Here is a 17,484-nt window from a genome sequence, read left to right on the forward strand (position 1 = left end):
CCATCCACCACTTTTTGATTTTTCAGCTCTCCAAATGATTTGAATTCGTACATGTAGGACGAAAATGTTTCATCAAAAAACTCACAGACGTGAGTCTTCTTAACAACCAAAAATTTGTATGTATTTTGTGTTGTTTTGTAAAACATGTGATTTTCAACAATTATAATATCTTTAAAAGCAAACAAATGTCCCTCTTTAAGAATTTGTCTAAACTTGTCCATAACTGTATTTGTGATCGTCCCATGAATGCGTGAACCCTGTAGAATACGACACATATACAGTTTATATTTATATTTGTAATGTTTCAGCAAGAAAACAAAAAATTAATAAATTTTACCTCACGATCGTGGAAGACACGTTCTATGCTGAAAATTTTGTTCTTCTTTGACTTGGGTTCATATATATGAACCAAACGTAGCTTCATAGCACATAAACTCATGGTTGGAGAAACCTCACGGATTGCGCTGAAGATGAGTGTCATTTATCAAAATCTCGGCTGAGGCTAAAATTTAACGTGAAATGAAAAAAGGAAATCGTTTTGCAGTGTGATTATTTTCAAAGCAAAATATTTAGTTTTATATTAATCTATAGATTGATTACCATGTTTAAAAATTTAAATTAAACATGATCTTGTATGAATTTTTGTTTGTTAAAATTTTAAAATTTTAAATATCTTGTTAAAAGGAGTTTTCATATTTTTTAAAAATATATTATCTTGGAACTTACTAAATTACAATGTGAAATAGAACTTAAAATCGTGTTGCTTGTGTTTTTTTTTTCAAAGAAAATATTTATCATTATATGAATCTATGGATTGATTACTAAATTTAAAATATTTAATTCAACATGTTCTTGGAATGGATTGTTGATTGTTAAAAATTTAATATTTTTATTATCTTGTTAACGGGAGTTTTCTGATTTTTTTTTAAATGTTGATATTTTAGAAACTTTATCGTCTAAAAAGTTTTTTTTTCTTTTTACATCTGCTGTGAGGTCATAACAAACATCGATTAATTTTTATCTCATAGGTGAATTAATATTATGAAATTTAATATTTTTATTATCTTGTTAAGGGGAATTTTTTGTGTAAAAAGTTTGTTTCATCTACTGTGAGGTCATAAAAAATATCGATTAATTTTTATCTCATAGGTGAATTAATATTATGAAATTTAATATTTTTATTATCTTGTTAAGGGGAGTTTTCTGATTTTTTTTTTTTAAAATGTTGATATCTTGAAACTTTATTGTGTAAAAAGTTTTTTACATCTGCCGAGAGGTCATAAAAAATATCGAATAATTTTTAACTCATAGGTGAATTAAATTTAAATGAATCTAAAGTATCAGGATGAATTTATTATTGTCTCACAATATAATCCTTAAATAAATTGTTTGTTTGTTGTTTAAAGTAATAGATCAAATTTATTCTTATTCAACAATAATTTTTCTACTTCAAATGGAAAAAATATCGATTATTTATTATCTCATAATATTTTATGTTAATATTTTTTCAATACAAAAATTATGCAATATTTCTATACTTAGTAACGTGCTTTGGGCGGGAAAAAGTTTGTTTCCTTATTTTAGCACACTTTTGTGTTTATATATATATATATCTATTTCTATTATTATTATTATTATTATTATTATTATTATTATTATTATTATAAATATGTGAGTTTATTTGTGAATTTACTTGACTACGTATTCTTTTATCATTATTAAATAATTAATATATTTTTCTATTTCAATAATTTATTTATGTGACATTTCACTTAACTAATTTATTTAAAAAATATATCATGAACTCATTTATTTTAAAAAAAAAGTATAGCATGCACTCATTTATCAGCGTCTTTGTGCGCGATGAATATAATAAAATCAATTAATATCAAATATTATATATACCAATACCAAAACAACTAAATATCACTACCCATTAAATTTATTAAAACCAACAGATATAAATAAGTGGCACAATTATGATTATCAAACTCACTAAAAAAAGTTATAATCGTCAAACCATGATAATAATAAATTCACCAAATTATATCAAATACTAGGATGGTGTGAGCTGCACAATTATGAAACAAACCCCAACAATACAAAAGTATTCTCCACGAAAGAAATTTAACATGATCATTTGTCCATGATAATCTCCATTTTTTGTATTTTCATTTTATTTTCAAACTTAAATCTCTATCTCTATTTAAACTTCATTTGTTTATTATAATCTCCATTTTTGTGTTCTCGTTTTATTTTTAAATTTAAATTGATTTGAAACAAAAAATAATACATATATATAATAAATAATATTCATATTTTAAACACACACGCAACTCATTTTATTATTTTTTAAATTTAAATTGATTTAAAACAAACATATTTGGTGAAACCCAAGACGAAATATCTAAAATACCCTTAAAAAAAGAACAAAATCTCTTTCTCTATCTCTATCTCTATCTCTATCTCTATCTCTATCTCTATCTCACTCTCTATCTCTATATCTATCTCTATCTATATTTTAAATTTTATTTGTCCATGATTTTTTCTATTTGTGGGCCTTGATTTTATTTTTTAAATTAAAAAAAAAAAAAAAAGACTATCCAAACAACAAAACCATAATCAGAGGAAAAAAACACCAAAATATGAGAGGGGGGGGGGGGGGGGGGGGGGGGTTGGAAGGCAAGTCGCTTAAAGCCCAAAATAACAGGGCTTTTGGTTTGGCCCAAATAAATCGATTGAAGCCCAAACAATTGTAAATCTTGGCATGTGATTATAATTTACGGCTCTTTGCTAGCAAAAATTAAGGTTATGTTTGCCATGTGATTAAAATATGAATATTATTTATTATATATGTATTAATTTTTGTTTAAAATTAATTTAAATTTAAAAATAGGATGAAAGCACAAAATGGAGATTATAATGGATAAATGAAGTTTAAATAGAGATAGATATTTAAATTTGAAAATTATGAAATGAGAACACAAAAATGAGATTATAATGGACAAATGAAGTTTAAAATAAAGTATACTAGGTATGGAATTTAGTGTAAACTCATATTTTCACGTTGTTATGTGATCTATAAAACATTAGAATTTTTAAAATTTTATTTTTCTATCTTGTTATTTCAATTTTAAAATATAACAAATTTATTTTAACATTTAAAAAATTTCTCCTTTATTTTTATAAAATACAAGTATTGCATGTGTCAAGTTAATTTATAATTATTGGATAAAAAAATACTTTAGAAAAATAAACAAAATTTATAATATTTAACAAATCAAATCAAAACAAAACAAAACAATAGTTACGTAATTTTTTTGAGATTTTAAAACTTAATATGTGGGAACAAAATAATACAGAAGAAAAACATACCAGTTTTATTATTATTATTATTATTATTATTATTATTATTATTATTATTATTATTATTATTATTATTATTATTGTTGTTGTTGTTGTTGTTGTTATGTATTTTTAATCAAAATTTGTACTAATATTTATTCCAATAAAGACATTACTATTTGTTCACATAGTCAATTAATTATCTCATGTAGGATTTATTTCGAAGAGCTAGATGTTTTGTCATGATCTATTGTATCCAGAGTTATGAATTATGAGGGTCTGAAAATGTTGAATCTTAGGAATTTTAAAATTTCGATATGTTAGTGATAATAACTAGAAAAAATTCAATGACAAGTGTAGTATTATGAAGTTTTTCATCGTTTTTAAATTATTTAATTTTTTGTTTTCTAAATATAATGTCTATAATCAATTTAGGTTACGTTTGGATTGAGTAATTTGAAATCTGCAGATTTTGAATTTATTTTCATTGTTAAATAACTTCAACAATTGAAATTCAAATCAATCTCTTACTTATTTTCAATCTATAGAGTGTTTGATTAAACTTATTAAAAATAGTTTATATATAGATTTCAAGTTTTATTTTTAAAACAAACTCTTAAAGTGTTTGTACTATCTTATTTTAAACAACTTTAAAGATGTTGATGTGTTTGGTGTTATAAGATCTTTTTATTGTCAAAATTATCAAAAAGAGTATAATACATGAATGTATTGTAAGTAATTATATATATATATATATATATATATATATATATGAGTTTTGATATTGTGAGCACCTATCATGTGCACTTATGTGTGCACCTGCTGATGTGACGTTCACCTATTGGATGTAGAGGATGTCACGTCAGCGGTGCACACGTAAGTGCACATCATGGGTGCTCACAATATCAAATCTGTATATATATATATATATATATATATATATATATATATATATATATACAAAAATAGTTTTTTTTTCTTTTATCATAAATGTTTATATTAAAAAATAAAAAATATTTTTTTGAATTTTTTTTATATTTTAGGTTAATGTGAATGGGTGGATATTAATTTTTAGGTTAATGTGAAAAATGGGTGAAAGACATTCAACAAAATATACACGGATAATATGAGAAATCAAAATATTAAAATAATACTTTTCTAAAAAATTAAGGGTACTGGAGCAATTTTTTTTTTTTTTTAAAAAAAACATCTTATAAATTGTCAAATAGCTTATTTTGACAGCTTATAATTATAAACTGTTTTTTTAAAAAAAATTCTAAACATATTTAAATAGCTTATAAGTTCTCTACCAAATAATTCTACCCACAATAGATTTCAAATTATTCCAATATTCTAAAGATTTGAAATCCATTTTGATTAGGTTAATTATAGTATAGAAAAATATAAAGTTGAATTTGATTTTTTTATTTTTGTGTAAGTTGTCTAAAGAAAATATATATTTGAATCCATGGATTTCAAATCATCATCCAACTTCAACCTTTATTTATTTATTTTTTAATTATTTATTCAAACACTCATACTTATTATTTTTTACCACTAATTACATAAAAATAACACATCATGCATCACACGATTGAAATACTAGTAATAATTATAATATTAAATAAGATGAACTGCAATTGGGTCGAGTCACCGAACTTTGACCCAAGAAATAATCAAATTGTGTCGTAATTCATCATAAGTCCCTCACTCTCAAATGTCTCCATCTCACCGGCTAGAATAGTGGCTCACCGCGCTCGATCTGCATTGCACACATCTCACGCATTGCCCAGGTTGTCGCACTCAGACCACCGCCAATGCATCTCTGACATTGCCCTTCGATCACCATCCTCGTAGACCTGGAAAAGGGCCGGTTTTGACCCGGACCCGGCCTGGAACCGGCCCGTGGTCAACGGGCCGGTTAAACGGGTCAACGGGTCCAATCCAGTCCTGATTTTTCATGTGGAAAATCGGCAACCATGGGTCTAACCCGTCGGGTTGGACACTTGGCGCCCCCATGGGCGCCCAGATGATCCAATGGCCACAATCTTGTGGCCGTTGGAGCTCTCAACGGCCACGAAATCGTGGCCGTTAAAACCCGGCTGATATGAATCTAGAAAGCGCTCGAAGATTCATATTATTCCAAGATTTGCTCCATAGTTTTCCATCGAGACTTGAAGGATTTGAACCACATGGAAACCAAGTTGGAATGCTTGGATATTATTTTGGAGGTTATTATAATGATATTGAAGTCCAAAGGGATCAATAAAGTGAAGGAAATATTGAAGAAAAGTCAAAAATACAATGGTGGGTTCGTAGCCATAGCGCGCCCGCGCACTCAAGCCGCGCGCCCGCGCTGCCGGATGATGGTTTTATGAAGAATATGCGAGAAATGAGCGCGCCCGCGCCTCCTGTGTTGCGCGCCCGCGTCGTGTCTGCGCAAGTTATGCGCGCCCATGCTGCTGATCCGCGTGCCCGCATCGTGTTCTCTCACATACACTTCGGCGTGTTTGTGTGTGTTCGGGGATATTTGATATATTTTGATATATTGTGTTATTTTTGAGACTTTTAATTCTATTAGGAAACTTCTAGGAGATATTTTGATATCTTTAGATTTATTTTGAAATATCTTTTATTTTATTGGGTTGTAATATAAATACAAAACATTCATTATTATGAATGATAATTCGTTTATAAACAAAATATTCAAATTCTCTCTAGAATTTTATTCAAAGTTTTGCTTTGGTTTTTCAAATCAAACTTTTCCAGTTTAATTATTTGGAAGCGTTTGTCGATTGATTTCTCACTGAAGATTGTCAGATACAAGTTATCTGAAGGTTTTCTTTGGTTTCAATTGTCGTGATTTCTGTTGTTAATCGTACCGTCGATTAAAGGTGGAAATCCAAAATTCTATCAATTTTACTTGTTTCAAATATTGGGCCAACTTTTGGATATTTTGTTTATAGGTTAGAGGGTGCGATTCAAAATTGTAATCGCGTTTGCTAATCATACTCATCAGGATTCATATCATTTGGTATCAAAGCCAAGGTTTTGAATCAAGTAAGTATCCAATCTACATCTAGATCTTTTCTTCTTGTTCTTCGTCTTCTTCGTTCATCATCCATCTCATATCAAATTTCTGTGTTGTTTCTTTCAAACTTGTTATCCAAGTCTCGTATTTTGTGCTACAAGTTATAAATTGAAAAAAAAATCGTTCAAAAAGAAATAGTGGGGCCAAAAATCTGAGAAAAAAAAGGTGAAGAAAAGTAGCTTGTGGCCAATTCCTTTGTCTTTGTTCATTCTTGGGTGCAGTCAAAGTCAATTTGTCCATAAAATTTATTGCTTGTTTTGTCAATTTTTGTGGGTCAATTTACAAGCGTCTAAAAGTTTTTAAACTTGAAGGTTTGAATTTTATTCTACAAAGCAAAGCCTCTCCATAAATTTTTGAGTGAAAAAAAGTAGTGGTTGAGTGATTTGTTTGGAGTGAACTGTGAGAATTTGTGCGAGGAAGTTTATTACTAACGATTTTCTTGCAGGTACCATGAAACCCAATAAAGATGTTAGTGAGAGTGTGAACCAAGGAATTTCCAAGGTTCAAATGGATACGTTGATGGGGCAGTTGACTAGGGTGATGAAATCGGAGTTAGAGCCTCTTCATGAGCGGATGAGAAAATTGGAGGAGAGTAGTGCTAGTGGAAAAAAAAATAAAACTAGGAAGGAAAATGATTTTGAAGATGATGAGGAGAGTTTTGATGAGAATTAGGATGGGGAGAGAAGAGTGCATGGGGATAGGCATAGGCGAGAAGCGGTGCGTGAAAAATATACGGAGAGCAGTAAGGAGGATGTGAATATTAATAGTATTAAGATGAAAATTCCAGCGTTTCATGGAAAATCTGATTCGGAGGTGTATTTGGAATGGGAGAAGCATGTGGAGTTTGTGTTTGATTGTCATCACTAGTCTGATCTTAAGAAAGTGAGATTAGAAGTGGTTGAGTTTGTAGACTATGCGTTAATCTGGTGGGATCAATTAGTGACCACTAGAAGGAGGTGTGGAGAGCCGCCTATTGAGACGTGGGAAGAGATGAAGTGTGTCATGAAGAAGCGGTTTGTGCCTAACCATTATTATCGTGATATGTACAGGCGTTTACAAACTTTGAAGCAGGGTCCAAGGAGCGTGGAGGATTACTACAAAGAGTTGGAGACCACGATGATTCGGACCAACATTGAGGAGGATAATGAAGCTACAATGGCCCGATTTTTGTGTGGTTTGAATAGAGAAATCCATGACCAAGTGGAGCTTCGTTACTGTTTTGATCTGGATGAGATGGTGCAGATAGCCATGAAGGTGGAACAACAACTCAAAAGAAGGGGAGCTGGTCGATTTTCTTTCGGCGGAGGATCATCAACTTCTTGGCGTCCGAACGTTGCAAAATGGGAGGACAACAAGCCGGTGTTCAAACCAAAATCTGACACCAAATCGGAGGCACCAAAGAAAGTGGTTAAAGGTGCATCTGAAACTTCTAATACTCGATCTAGAGATATTAAATGTTTTAGGTGTCAAGGTATTGGTCATATCTCTAGCCAATGCACAAATAAGAAATTGATGATTATTAATGCCTGTGGTGACGTGGAATCTGAGAGTGATGAGGAAAATTATGATGGTATGCCTGCATTGGTAGATCCTGATGATGAGGATGGGTTTGGGGTTGTTGTTGGTGAGCTATTGGTGAGTATGAGAGTGTTATATGCACAACCTAAAGATGAGGAAGAGAGCCAGAGGGAAAATCTTTTCCATACTCGTTGTTTTGTAAAGGGAAATATATGCAATCTTATCATTGATGGGGGGTAGTTGCACCAATGCAGCGAGTTGCGAACTTGTGGAAAAATTGGGGTTGCCTCTCTTGAAGCATCATCAACCATATAGGTTGCAATGGTTCAATGAATGTGCGGAGGTGAGAGTAGTGGTGCCATTTTCTATTGGCAAGTATGTTGATGAGGTGATGTGTGACGTAGTCCCTATGCAAGAATGTCATATTTTATTGGGTAGACCATGGCAGTTTGATAGGAGGGTGGTTCATGATGGCTTTAAAAATAAATATTCTTTTGTAATGAACAAAAAGTCTATTGTATTGTTGTCTATGACTCCAAAGCAAGTATTGGAGGATCAAGTGAAAAAAAAAAAAATGAAAATTTAGAGGCTGAAAAAATGAGTGTTCAAAAAAGTGAGATGATTTTTGAGAGAAAAAAAGAGAGGAAAGAAAAGAGAGGAAAGAGACGAAGAAAAAAAGAAAATATTATGGTCCAAAATAGTGAGGTTGAAAATTTTGTGCAAATGAATAAAATCCTAAAGTATTTTTGTACAAAGAGGTTTTATCTCATTGTCATGATATAGCCGGTTCAATCCCGAACATCGTTTGTTCTTCTTTGCAGGATTTTGGAGATGTATAGATGAGCAAGCAAATAAGATACAACATGTTGGATCCATGTGAAGTTGGTCACACACAAAGTGAGGTTAGAGATTTGAGAGTTGTTCCATTCAAGAGGTATGATTTACATGTTGAATACCAATCAAATGTCTACTTTCAAAGGTATGGTCTAAAATCTAAATTGCTTGGATTAAATTTCTTTGTTGAGAGATTTGTGACTATGCTATCTATGAAATATGCTTTAATTTTAAATTGTGATATTAAGTCTCTTGAAATTTTGCATACTACAAGAGTGATTGATTTGGATCATATTGATGTGTTGAATTCACTTTTTGAACTCAAGGTGTTTGAATTATGGTATGCTATGAGATTGAGTGATTTGGTTTATGTTGATATGTGCGAGTGTTGCATGAATATCATACGTGGGAAGTCCTATTTGCTTGAGTGGCTAGTATTAACTTTTGGGCTAGCTAATGTGCGTAATAATTTCATGCGATTAATGGGTTGTGTTTTGCATGCATCTATGGGTAACTTTGTTGTGATATACTTTGATTTTATCTTAGTATATAGCAAAAATTTTAAAATGCATGTTGAACATTATAGGATTGTGTTAATCAAGTTGGGTATAAAGTTTTTGGGTCATGAGAATGTTAGAAAGTTGAATGTTTTTCCCGCAAAAGAACTTGTTGATTTTGGTGTAAGTTCTCAAGGATTTAGAATTGTTGGTGAAGAGTTGATCAAGTACCAACGAGGTAAGGAAAATGTGGTAGTTACTACACTATCACCAAGGTATGAGTTCTTATCTTTTTTGGTTACGAGGTACTTATGGTTTGAAAATGTTAATGAATTGCATGAATGGGTTACTGATTTTGAGGAAGTGTTTGGAACATATTTGTGCGGTGTTACTGATAAATTTTATGTGAGCAAGTATTTGTTTAAAGAAAATAAGTTTTTCTCTATATGTTCGTCATTGCATGATTTGTTTGATGAATGGACATGTGTGGTGATTTTGAAGTGTAATTTTGAGAGATCTAAAAGGATGAATCTGATAGATGAATATTTGTTGTGGTTGCATATGAAGATATATGTTGAGAGGAGTTGTGATTGACATATTTCATGTGAATTGTTCCTCATTTCTAGAAAACAATGGTTGTATTTAACTATGAACATTGTGTTGGTGTTAACTAGGTCTAAGAAGGGGAGGAATTTAGTGTTTGTCTGGCTAAATGGATATTAGTTTTGTTTTTGCATGCTAATGATGTTGATGTGTTTACTTTGTGCATGAGATATTTCGTGAGTCTTGATATGGTTTTGAGTGAGCAAAGTATATTATTTCTTGTGGAAAATATTTTTAAAGTTTCTAAGTCTTGCTTGGTTTTTGTAGATAAGGGCCAAGATTTGAGGACAAATCTTTTTAAAGAAGGGGAGTCTGATATGAATCTAGAAAGCGCTCAAAGATTCATATTGTTCCAAGATTTGCTCCGTAATTTGCCGTCGAGACTTGAAGGATTTGGACTACATGAAAACCAAGTTGGAATGCTTGGATATTATTTTGGAGGTTATTATAATGTTATTGAAGTCCAAAGAGATCAAGAAACTGAAGGAAATATTGAAGAAAAGTAAAAAATACAAAGGTGGGTTCGTAGCCATAGCGCGCCCGCGCCCTCAAGCCGCGCGCTCGCGCTGCCAGATGATGGTTTTATGAAGAATATGCGAGAAATGAGCGCGTCCGCGCCTCCTGTGTTGCGCGCCCACGCTGTGTCTGCGCAAGTTATGCGCGCTGCTGATCCGCGTGCCCGCGCCGTGTTATCTCACACATACTTTGGCGTGTTTGTGTGTGTTCGGGGATATTTGATATATTTTGATATATTGTGTTATTTTTGAAACTTTTAATTCTATTAGGAAACTTCTAGGAGATACTTTGATATCTTTAGATTTATTTTGCAATATCTTTTATTTTATTGGGTTGTAATATAAATACAAAACATTCATTATTATGAATGATAATTCAGATTCAGTTTATACACAAAATATTGAAATTCTCTCTAGAATTTTATTAAAAGCTTTGCTTTGGCTTTTCAAATCAAACTTTTCCAGTTTAATTACTTGGAAGCGTTTGTCGATTGATTTCTCACTGAAGATTGTCAGATACAAGTTATCTGAAGGTTTTCTTTGGTTTCAATTGTCGTGATTTCTGTTGTTAATCGTACCATCGATTAAAGGTGGAAATCCAAAATTTTATCAATTTTACTTGTTTCAAAGATTGGGCAAACTTTTGGATCTTTTGTTTATTGGTTAGAGGGTGTGATTCAGAATTGTAATCGTGTTTTCTAATCATACTCATCAGGATTCATATCACCGGCCGACCCGGCGGGTCGACCCGCAAGACCCGACGGGTCAAATGGTTTTTTTTAAAAAAAATACTTTTTATTTTTATCTATAAATACCCCCAACCCCTTTCATTTTGTTTACACAATTTTCTCTTCATTCTCTCCATTCTCAATTCCTTCTAATTTCTTGAATTATAAAAAATATCAAGTTTCGATTATTGGTTTATTGTCAATTGTTGATTTATTTTCATATTTATACAATTACAAATGTCCAAAGCGGGATCAAGTCATAGGGATGACAAAGGAAAAGGAAAGGAAAAGAGCATCATACCACTCGAGGTCGAGTATCCTCAATTCAATGTCGATGGCTTTGATCTTGAATATTCCGATGATGAAATTCAAGAAATTCGACAAGAGGCGCAACAAAGACAACAAGTTGGACAACCACTTCATCATGCAAGTCAAGAAAGTATGAACGATCCGGCGACCTCTCAAAGACAAACTCGAGCGTTGCCTTGCCCGACATCCGATATCTTCACCAAACATTTCGAAAGGTGACGCTTTCCTCCGGTGATTTGCAAGCCAAATGCAAATATTGTTCAAAATGTTACAAATTTAAACTAGGAGGTGGTTATGGAACTATTACACGGCATATCGAAAAAAATCATCCGGTGAAAATTGGGATTGATCGTGCTCAAACTCAAATTCCGGCATTCTCTTCTCAATTGGAAAATGAATAACGAAGCTAGATTTAGGGAAGAAACGACTAAATTTTGTGCGGTTGAACAACTTTCTTTTAGTTTCAGTGATAAATTATCTTTTGAAAATTGGCTTTCTACAAGTGAAAATCCTTCTATTAGACGTATTCCAAGAAATAGTCTCAAAAGCACAATTAAAAAGTTAGTTGTCGATCAAAAAAAATAATTAATTAAGGAATTTTATAGTTTGAATAATAAAGTTTCTTTGTGTTTCAATATTTGAAGTGATCATTGGCAAAGTTGTTTATATATGGGTATTACATGTCATTGGATTGATAATAATTGGAATATTAAAAAAAGGTTGCTTGCATATAGATATTTCAACGAATCACACACGACATAAAATATTTCTCAACTTATATTTGTTATTTTAGAAGAATATGGTCTAACTACCAAAGTTTATTCAATGTCTTTTGATAATGCTAGTGCAAATACTTCTAGTATTAGTGAGCTTATTGAAGTATGTAAACCATCACTAGGTGACAAATTTTTTCATATTAGATTCACATGTCATATTTTAAATTTGTATGTTCAAGATGGGCTAAAAAGTTTAGGCATATATATTCAACCAATTAGGAACGGTATGATCATTATTTATGGATGCATCCCCAAGTTATGAAGCAATGAGGAAAATTTTGTAGAGTAAATGGTATGAAGCCTAAGCGATTTGCACGAGATGTTTCAACTCGTTGGAATTCAACATATAAATTGTTATTATCCTCTTTTGAATATAAAGATTTATTATGTATATTTTTTCATCAATTTGTTCAAGCTCGTGATATTTATTTGTTTTCAAATCAATGGAACATATGCACAAGTATTTGTGGAATTTTAAAAGTTTTTAATGATGCTAGTGACCAATTATCCGGTGTTTATTATCGTACTTCACATTTAGTTTTAACACATTGTTGCAACATTGCTTTTGTTTTTCATGAACATGTTAAATCTAATGATAGTGCTTTATCTCAATGTATTCTCGTCATAAAAGCAAAATGAGAAAAATATTTTTCGTTCATTCCTGAAATTTTTTTATGTGCTTTTGTTTTAGATCCTAGACTTAAATTAGATGGCTTAAGCGACATGTTAACATTATGAGCCCGTTTGAATTTTGTAGAAATTTTTTAAAATAAGTGCTTTTTTAAGCTATAATTTTTGGATTTTGAAAAAGCTCTTTTTTTTGACTTAAAAAAATACTTTTTTAAGCACTTATTTGGTCATCCAAATACCTTATTAGCTGAAAAATCATTTTTTTTAAAAAAATGTTTTTTGGCCTGACTTTGGATACCAAACGGGGTCTATATTATGAATCTTTTGAGTTTATTGCGGAAACGATTTCTACTATCTCATTGATTTTGTTTAATATTAAAAGTCATTTACTTGATATTTATAATGAATATAACATCAAATATGGTGGACAAATTGTTTCACATGAAACACAATCCACGGCAACTAGTAATGTTACTTCTAAACTTACTAAAACACAACTTTTATTAAGGGAACGGACGAAACGCCCACGAGGATCCTCAAGTTCCAGTCAGGAACTTGAGAATTATTTTACCACTACTTTTGATTTTAATGATACAGATGAGGAAAACTTCGACATTTGAGATGTTGGTCGCAAAAAACACAAATATATCCAATTTTGTTTACAATGGCAAAAGAAATTCTAGCTTGTCCAGTTTCAACAGTTGCAGTAGAGCAAACATTTATTATTGGAAAAAATACATTGGACGAGAGACGTTCTAGCTTATGGTCGAAAAATTTGAAAGCCTAATGTTTGGTCAAAAGCCGCTACTCGAACCACAACATATTAGTGATGAAGAAGACCAAGATGATACTGAAGGAATATTCGAAACTACGACGAGAGAAAATGCGAGTGAAGCAGAATAAAATGTAATAAATTGGAAATATAAGATGATGAAATTCTAATATATATTTATTTAATAAATGTAATAGATATTTATTATAGAGATTTAACTATTTGATTGAGTTTATTTAAAGAATATGTCTTATATCAAATTTTAATAAAAAATTGAAGAGCAAAATTCAACTTCAGGCCTTCAGCGCCAAGGAGGCGCGCTCGTGCCTCTCATCTGCGCAGCCGCGCAGCTGCTGCGCAAAGAATGCACAACATTGGCGCGGCCGCTTCGCAGAAAATAATGCGCAACAGCCGCGCCACCCCTGCGCATTCAAAAAAAAATGGCGCTCTTTTTTTTTTTTTTTTTTTTAAATTACAAGGGTTGACCCGAACTCTAACCCGTCGGTTAACCGGTTCTGGACTCGGATCAGAACCGTCGGTTCACCAACCCGGACCCAAACCGGCCATGGGTTGGCCGGTTAAGGGTTAGTAAAACACCAACCCGAAACCGACGGGTCCGACCCGAACCCGAACCGTGGCCAGGTCTACATCCTCGGCGTCCCTAACTCAACCACAACAGTCTCTAATGACCAACAAGTTCAAAGAAGAAGAAGTACAAACCCCAACCCCATTCTTTCTTCCTTTTTTTAATAATACTAATAATAACAACAAATGACAAATAAAAACAATATAGTACATGTGCAATTCATATAAAGGGGTGCAACATGTATGTATCCCATGGTTCTGAGTTTGAAAATTTGCGACTCCGATAAACTTTATTCAAGTTTTTCAGAATCTGTAAGAAAAAAACTAAGAGGGATGAGAAATCAAAAAAATATATGATGGATCGAGGTTTACTCCTGGGCTCCAAGTTCAGTGATTCGGCCCAATTGGGGCACATCTTATTTAATTATTATATTATAATTATTTTTTTGAGATTATTTTATCAATAAAATAAATTCAAAAAGTTTATAAGAAACTCAAGATCACGAAACTCTTTCAATATCTATAAATTACTAAATTCATCTCAATTTTAAAATACTTTCTTTATAATCATATGTTATGGTTATATATAACTGTTATTAGGTAATTACTAACTTGAACCTCGAAGTGTATTCGTTGGGTATATAATTCCGAACGTATCTCATTTTGTTTTTGTGATACAAGTAACAACGCACTAAATTAGCTTGTTGGACTTATTTGAGTAATAACCTGTCATCCGAAAGTTCATTTTTCAGGATTATCAAGAATAATCTGCCCACATGAATCTCCACGAATTTTTTTCATCGGATAATATCAATTTTCTAGTTAAATATTCTTAAATAATAATTGAGAATTAATACTTACTAGTGATATATTGATTATTAAAAACAAATGAAATGATTATTTATTCGTCGAAAAAGATGATATCCAAAAAAATATTAATAAATAAACCAATTCTCATCTGCTAAATGACTTGTCACCGCCATCAAAAACAAAAACTACAAAACTCTACCTTAGATATTAAATTCATGGTATCTGCGAGAATATAGCGGGATTCTGATTTTTCATTTTTTCTCCACAGTCTCCCTCTCAACTCAAACACTGCTAATACAATCGCAAATCTCTTAGCTTCTTCTTAACCCCAACTTGTTCAGACCCTAATCACCTTCCACAATTCGATATATCGGTGAGTGAATTAAATTAAATATCTTTTTGGGTTTAGATTCTTTTATATTTTTACGTGTGGATTACATATCCATGGCGGATTATATATATATATATCGGTCATCTGTTTTCGATCCTTTAAAAAAAAAAAAATTCTCGTTCTATGCGAAATATGGAATTTATATGGTTTGTTGGTTGAATATCGTAACTTTATGATAAATGTTGAATTCAGGAAAGATGTCAGGTGGAGAATTCTACAGCCGTCCCAAATTGGATTCAAGGATCGACCAAGTAAGTATAAGGTTTCGGAATTTCTGAATGCCAAATATTATAATTTCAAATTACAAACCATATATATATATATATATATGGTCCATGATCTCAAGAGTGATACGAACTTGTTGTTTATATTTCAGGTGAAAGATCTTATAGAGGGGTGTATCAAGCGCTACATAAACAAATCGGAGTGCAAGCATGATCTCGAGCTAAAAAATGGGATCGATCCGAACTTAACCGAAATAAGTAGCTACTATATATCATTTCTCTATAATTCCAACTCACATATTGGAAAATTTTAAAATATTAATTATGAAAGGTTGAAATTGATGAAATTTTAATTAATATGATTTTATGGTTTCACACTTTCACTTGTGGCAGTTTGGAACGAGATTGAAAAGCAAAACGAAGAATTCTTCCGAACTTATTATGTTAGATTGATAGTGATGGAACAGATACGGAAATTCAACCAGTTGCTTGAACGTCAGTTGGAGTGGATGCCAAGGATTACAGCATCTGGAGTTCTTCCAGCTCACATGAACACACATGATCCATCTCTTGATTTAAATATTGGTAAGACCTCTGTAATACTAATATTGTTTAGATATATAGAATATTGAACAGTACTTATGCCTTTTTTTACTAGATCGAATGAATGTATCAGACTCCACATGTATACTGATTCGTGCAAATATATACTATCTCGCATTGCCTTGTGTCAATCTCTAATTACAGGGCAGCAGGAATCGAAATTAGCTGAGGATATGCAGAAATTTCACAACTTTGGGTCGTCGATCCTGCCTTCTCTACATGGATTTATCGACGCTCCGTTATGTGATAGACAAAATATTGAAATGTATTCTTCACTAGTCGATGCTCCAAAAAACATAGAACCTTCTAGAACAGTGAATTTACAGCAGTTTGGATCATCAACGTCCCTGCAGCCACTGACTCCGAGATTAATGGGTGGTTATGTTCCTTACCTTGCTCCACAGAACATAGAACTTTACGATGATGCTGGACCGTCGTCAAACACAGGGCACTTGCAAGAAAATGTTTGTATGTCCCGTTATGATCCAAAATTTGGAAGTTGTCAATACTCAGGTGGTTCCGGAATCCGAGATGCGACGATGACTCGAACTGAGATGAGGGTTATGAGTAGAGAAGCTGGTAATTTGGGTTTGAATCCAAATCCATACGGTTGTTTTGTGGAGTTGGCTGCTCTAATGGGTGATGCATCCATCGGTACTTCAAGCAGTGCTGCGACCAATCCAACAAATCTAATTGAATGAGACTTTCTTATCCACAGTTAATTGTATCTCAGTTTCAGAAGAAATATTGGAAGACAACAACTTGGAGTCAGTAGCTAGAGGAAACTTCAAGAGTCATTTTACATGCCCCTGCATCGGGAGAAACACTGCATTGAAAAAGAATAAAACCATTTGGACATCAAACTTTTTGTTTTTTTTAGCAAGATGTTCGTGGAAACATTTTAAAAAAACGAAATAAGTATTATTTCATTTTGTGCATAGAGTAAATGGCCTAAAGTTAAGTATACCGCTGCCTTTCTTTTGTAGTATTTCGTATTTTGAAACAATTTCTTCTCATTGGATAATTGTGTTTTTTTTAGTCATATTACAGAAAGATTGTTCAAGTGACATGGGTCTTGTCACTCCATAATGTGAAAAAAGTAAATGACCGTGTTCCCCCAACTTTAATTATTTTACGTTGTTTAAAAGGGGATACCTATCAAAATATATAGCTAAAAAATTTATGTTTAAATCATGGTACATTTATATAATAAGCTCAATTAATTCAAGTACGTTTGCTTGATTACCAATATT

At 31.9% G+C, this 17,484-nt stretch overlaps 1 protein-coding gene across 1 annotated transcript; it reads left to right on the plus strand.

Annotated features, from left to right (window-relative positions):
• Positions 1-15,207: 15,207 nt before the first annotated feature.
• LOC140885035 (uncharacterized) lies at positions 15,208-17,195 on the plus strand. The gene is made up of 5 exons (XM_073291950.1): positions 15,208-15,386; positions 15,597-15,655; positions 15,781-15,886; positions 16,022-16,213; positions 16,376-17,195. Exons 2-5 carry the CDS (start codon positions 15,602-15,604, stop codon positions 16,930-16,932), a joined length of 909 nt encoding a protein of 302 aa, XP_073148051.1. The 5' UTR covers positions 15,208-15,386; positions 15,597-15,601; the 3' UTR covers positions 16,933-17,195.
• Positions 17,196-17,484: the final 289 nt, after the last annotated feature.

This window comes from Henckelia pumila, chromosome 2 (assembly GCF_033568475.1).
Source record: "Henckelia pumila isolate YLH828 chromosome 2, ASM3356847v2, whole genome shotgun sequence".
In the NCBI taxonomy this organism is placed as follows: domain Eukaryota; kingdom Viridiplantae; phylum Streptophyta; class Magnoliopsida; order Lamiales; family Gesneriaceae; genus Henckelia; species Henckelia pumila.

What these genes read in the sequence shown, in the direction of transcription:
- LOC140885035 (XM_073291950.1), top strand. Translation starts at nt 15,602, where the DNA reads ATGTCAGGTGGAGAATTCTACAGCCGTCCCAAATTGGATTCAAGGATC. An exon ending in TGGATTCAAGGATCGACCAA is followed by an intron (nt 15,656 to 15,780) that starts GTAAGTATAAGG and finishes TTTATATTTCAG; the next exon opens with GTGAAAGATCTTATAGAGGG. An exon ending in ATCTCTTGATTTAAATATTG is followed by an intron (nt 16,214 to 16,375) that starts GTAAGACCTCTG and finishes CTCTAATTACAG; the next exon opens with GGCAGCAGGAATCGAAATTA.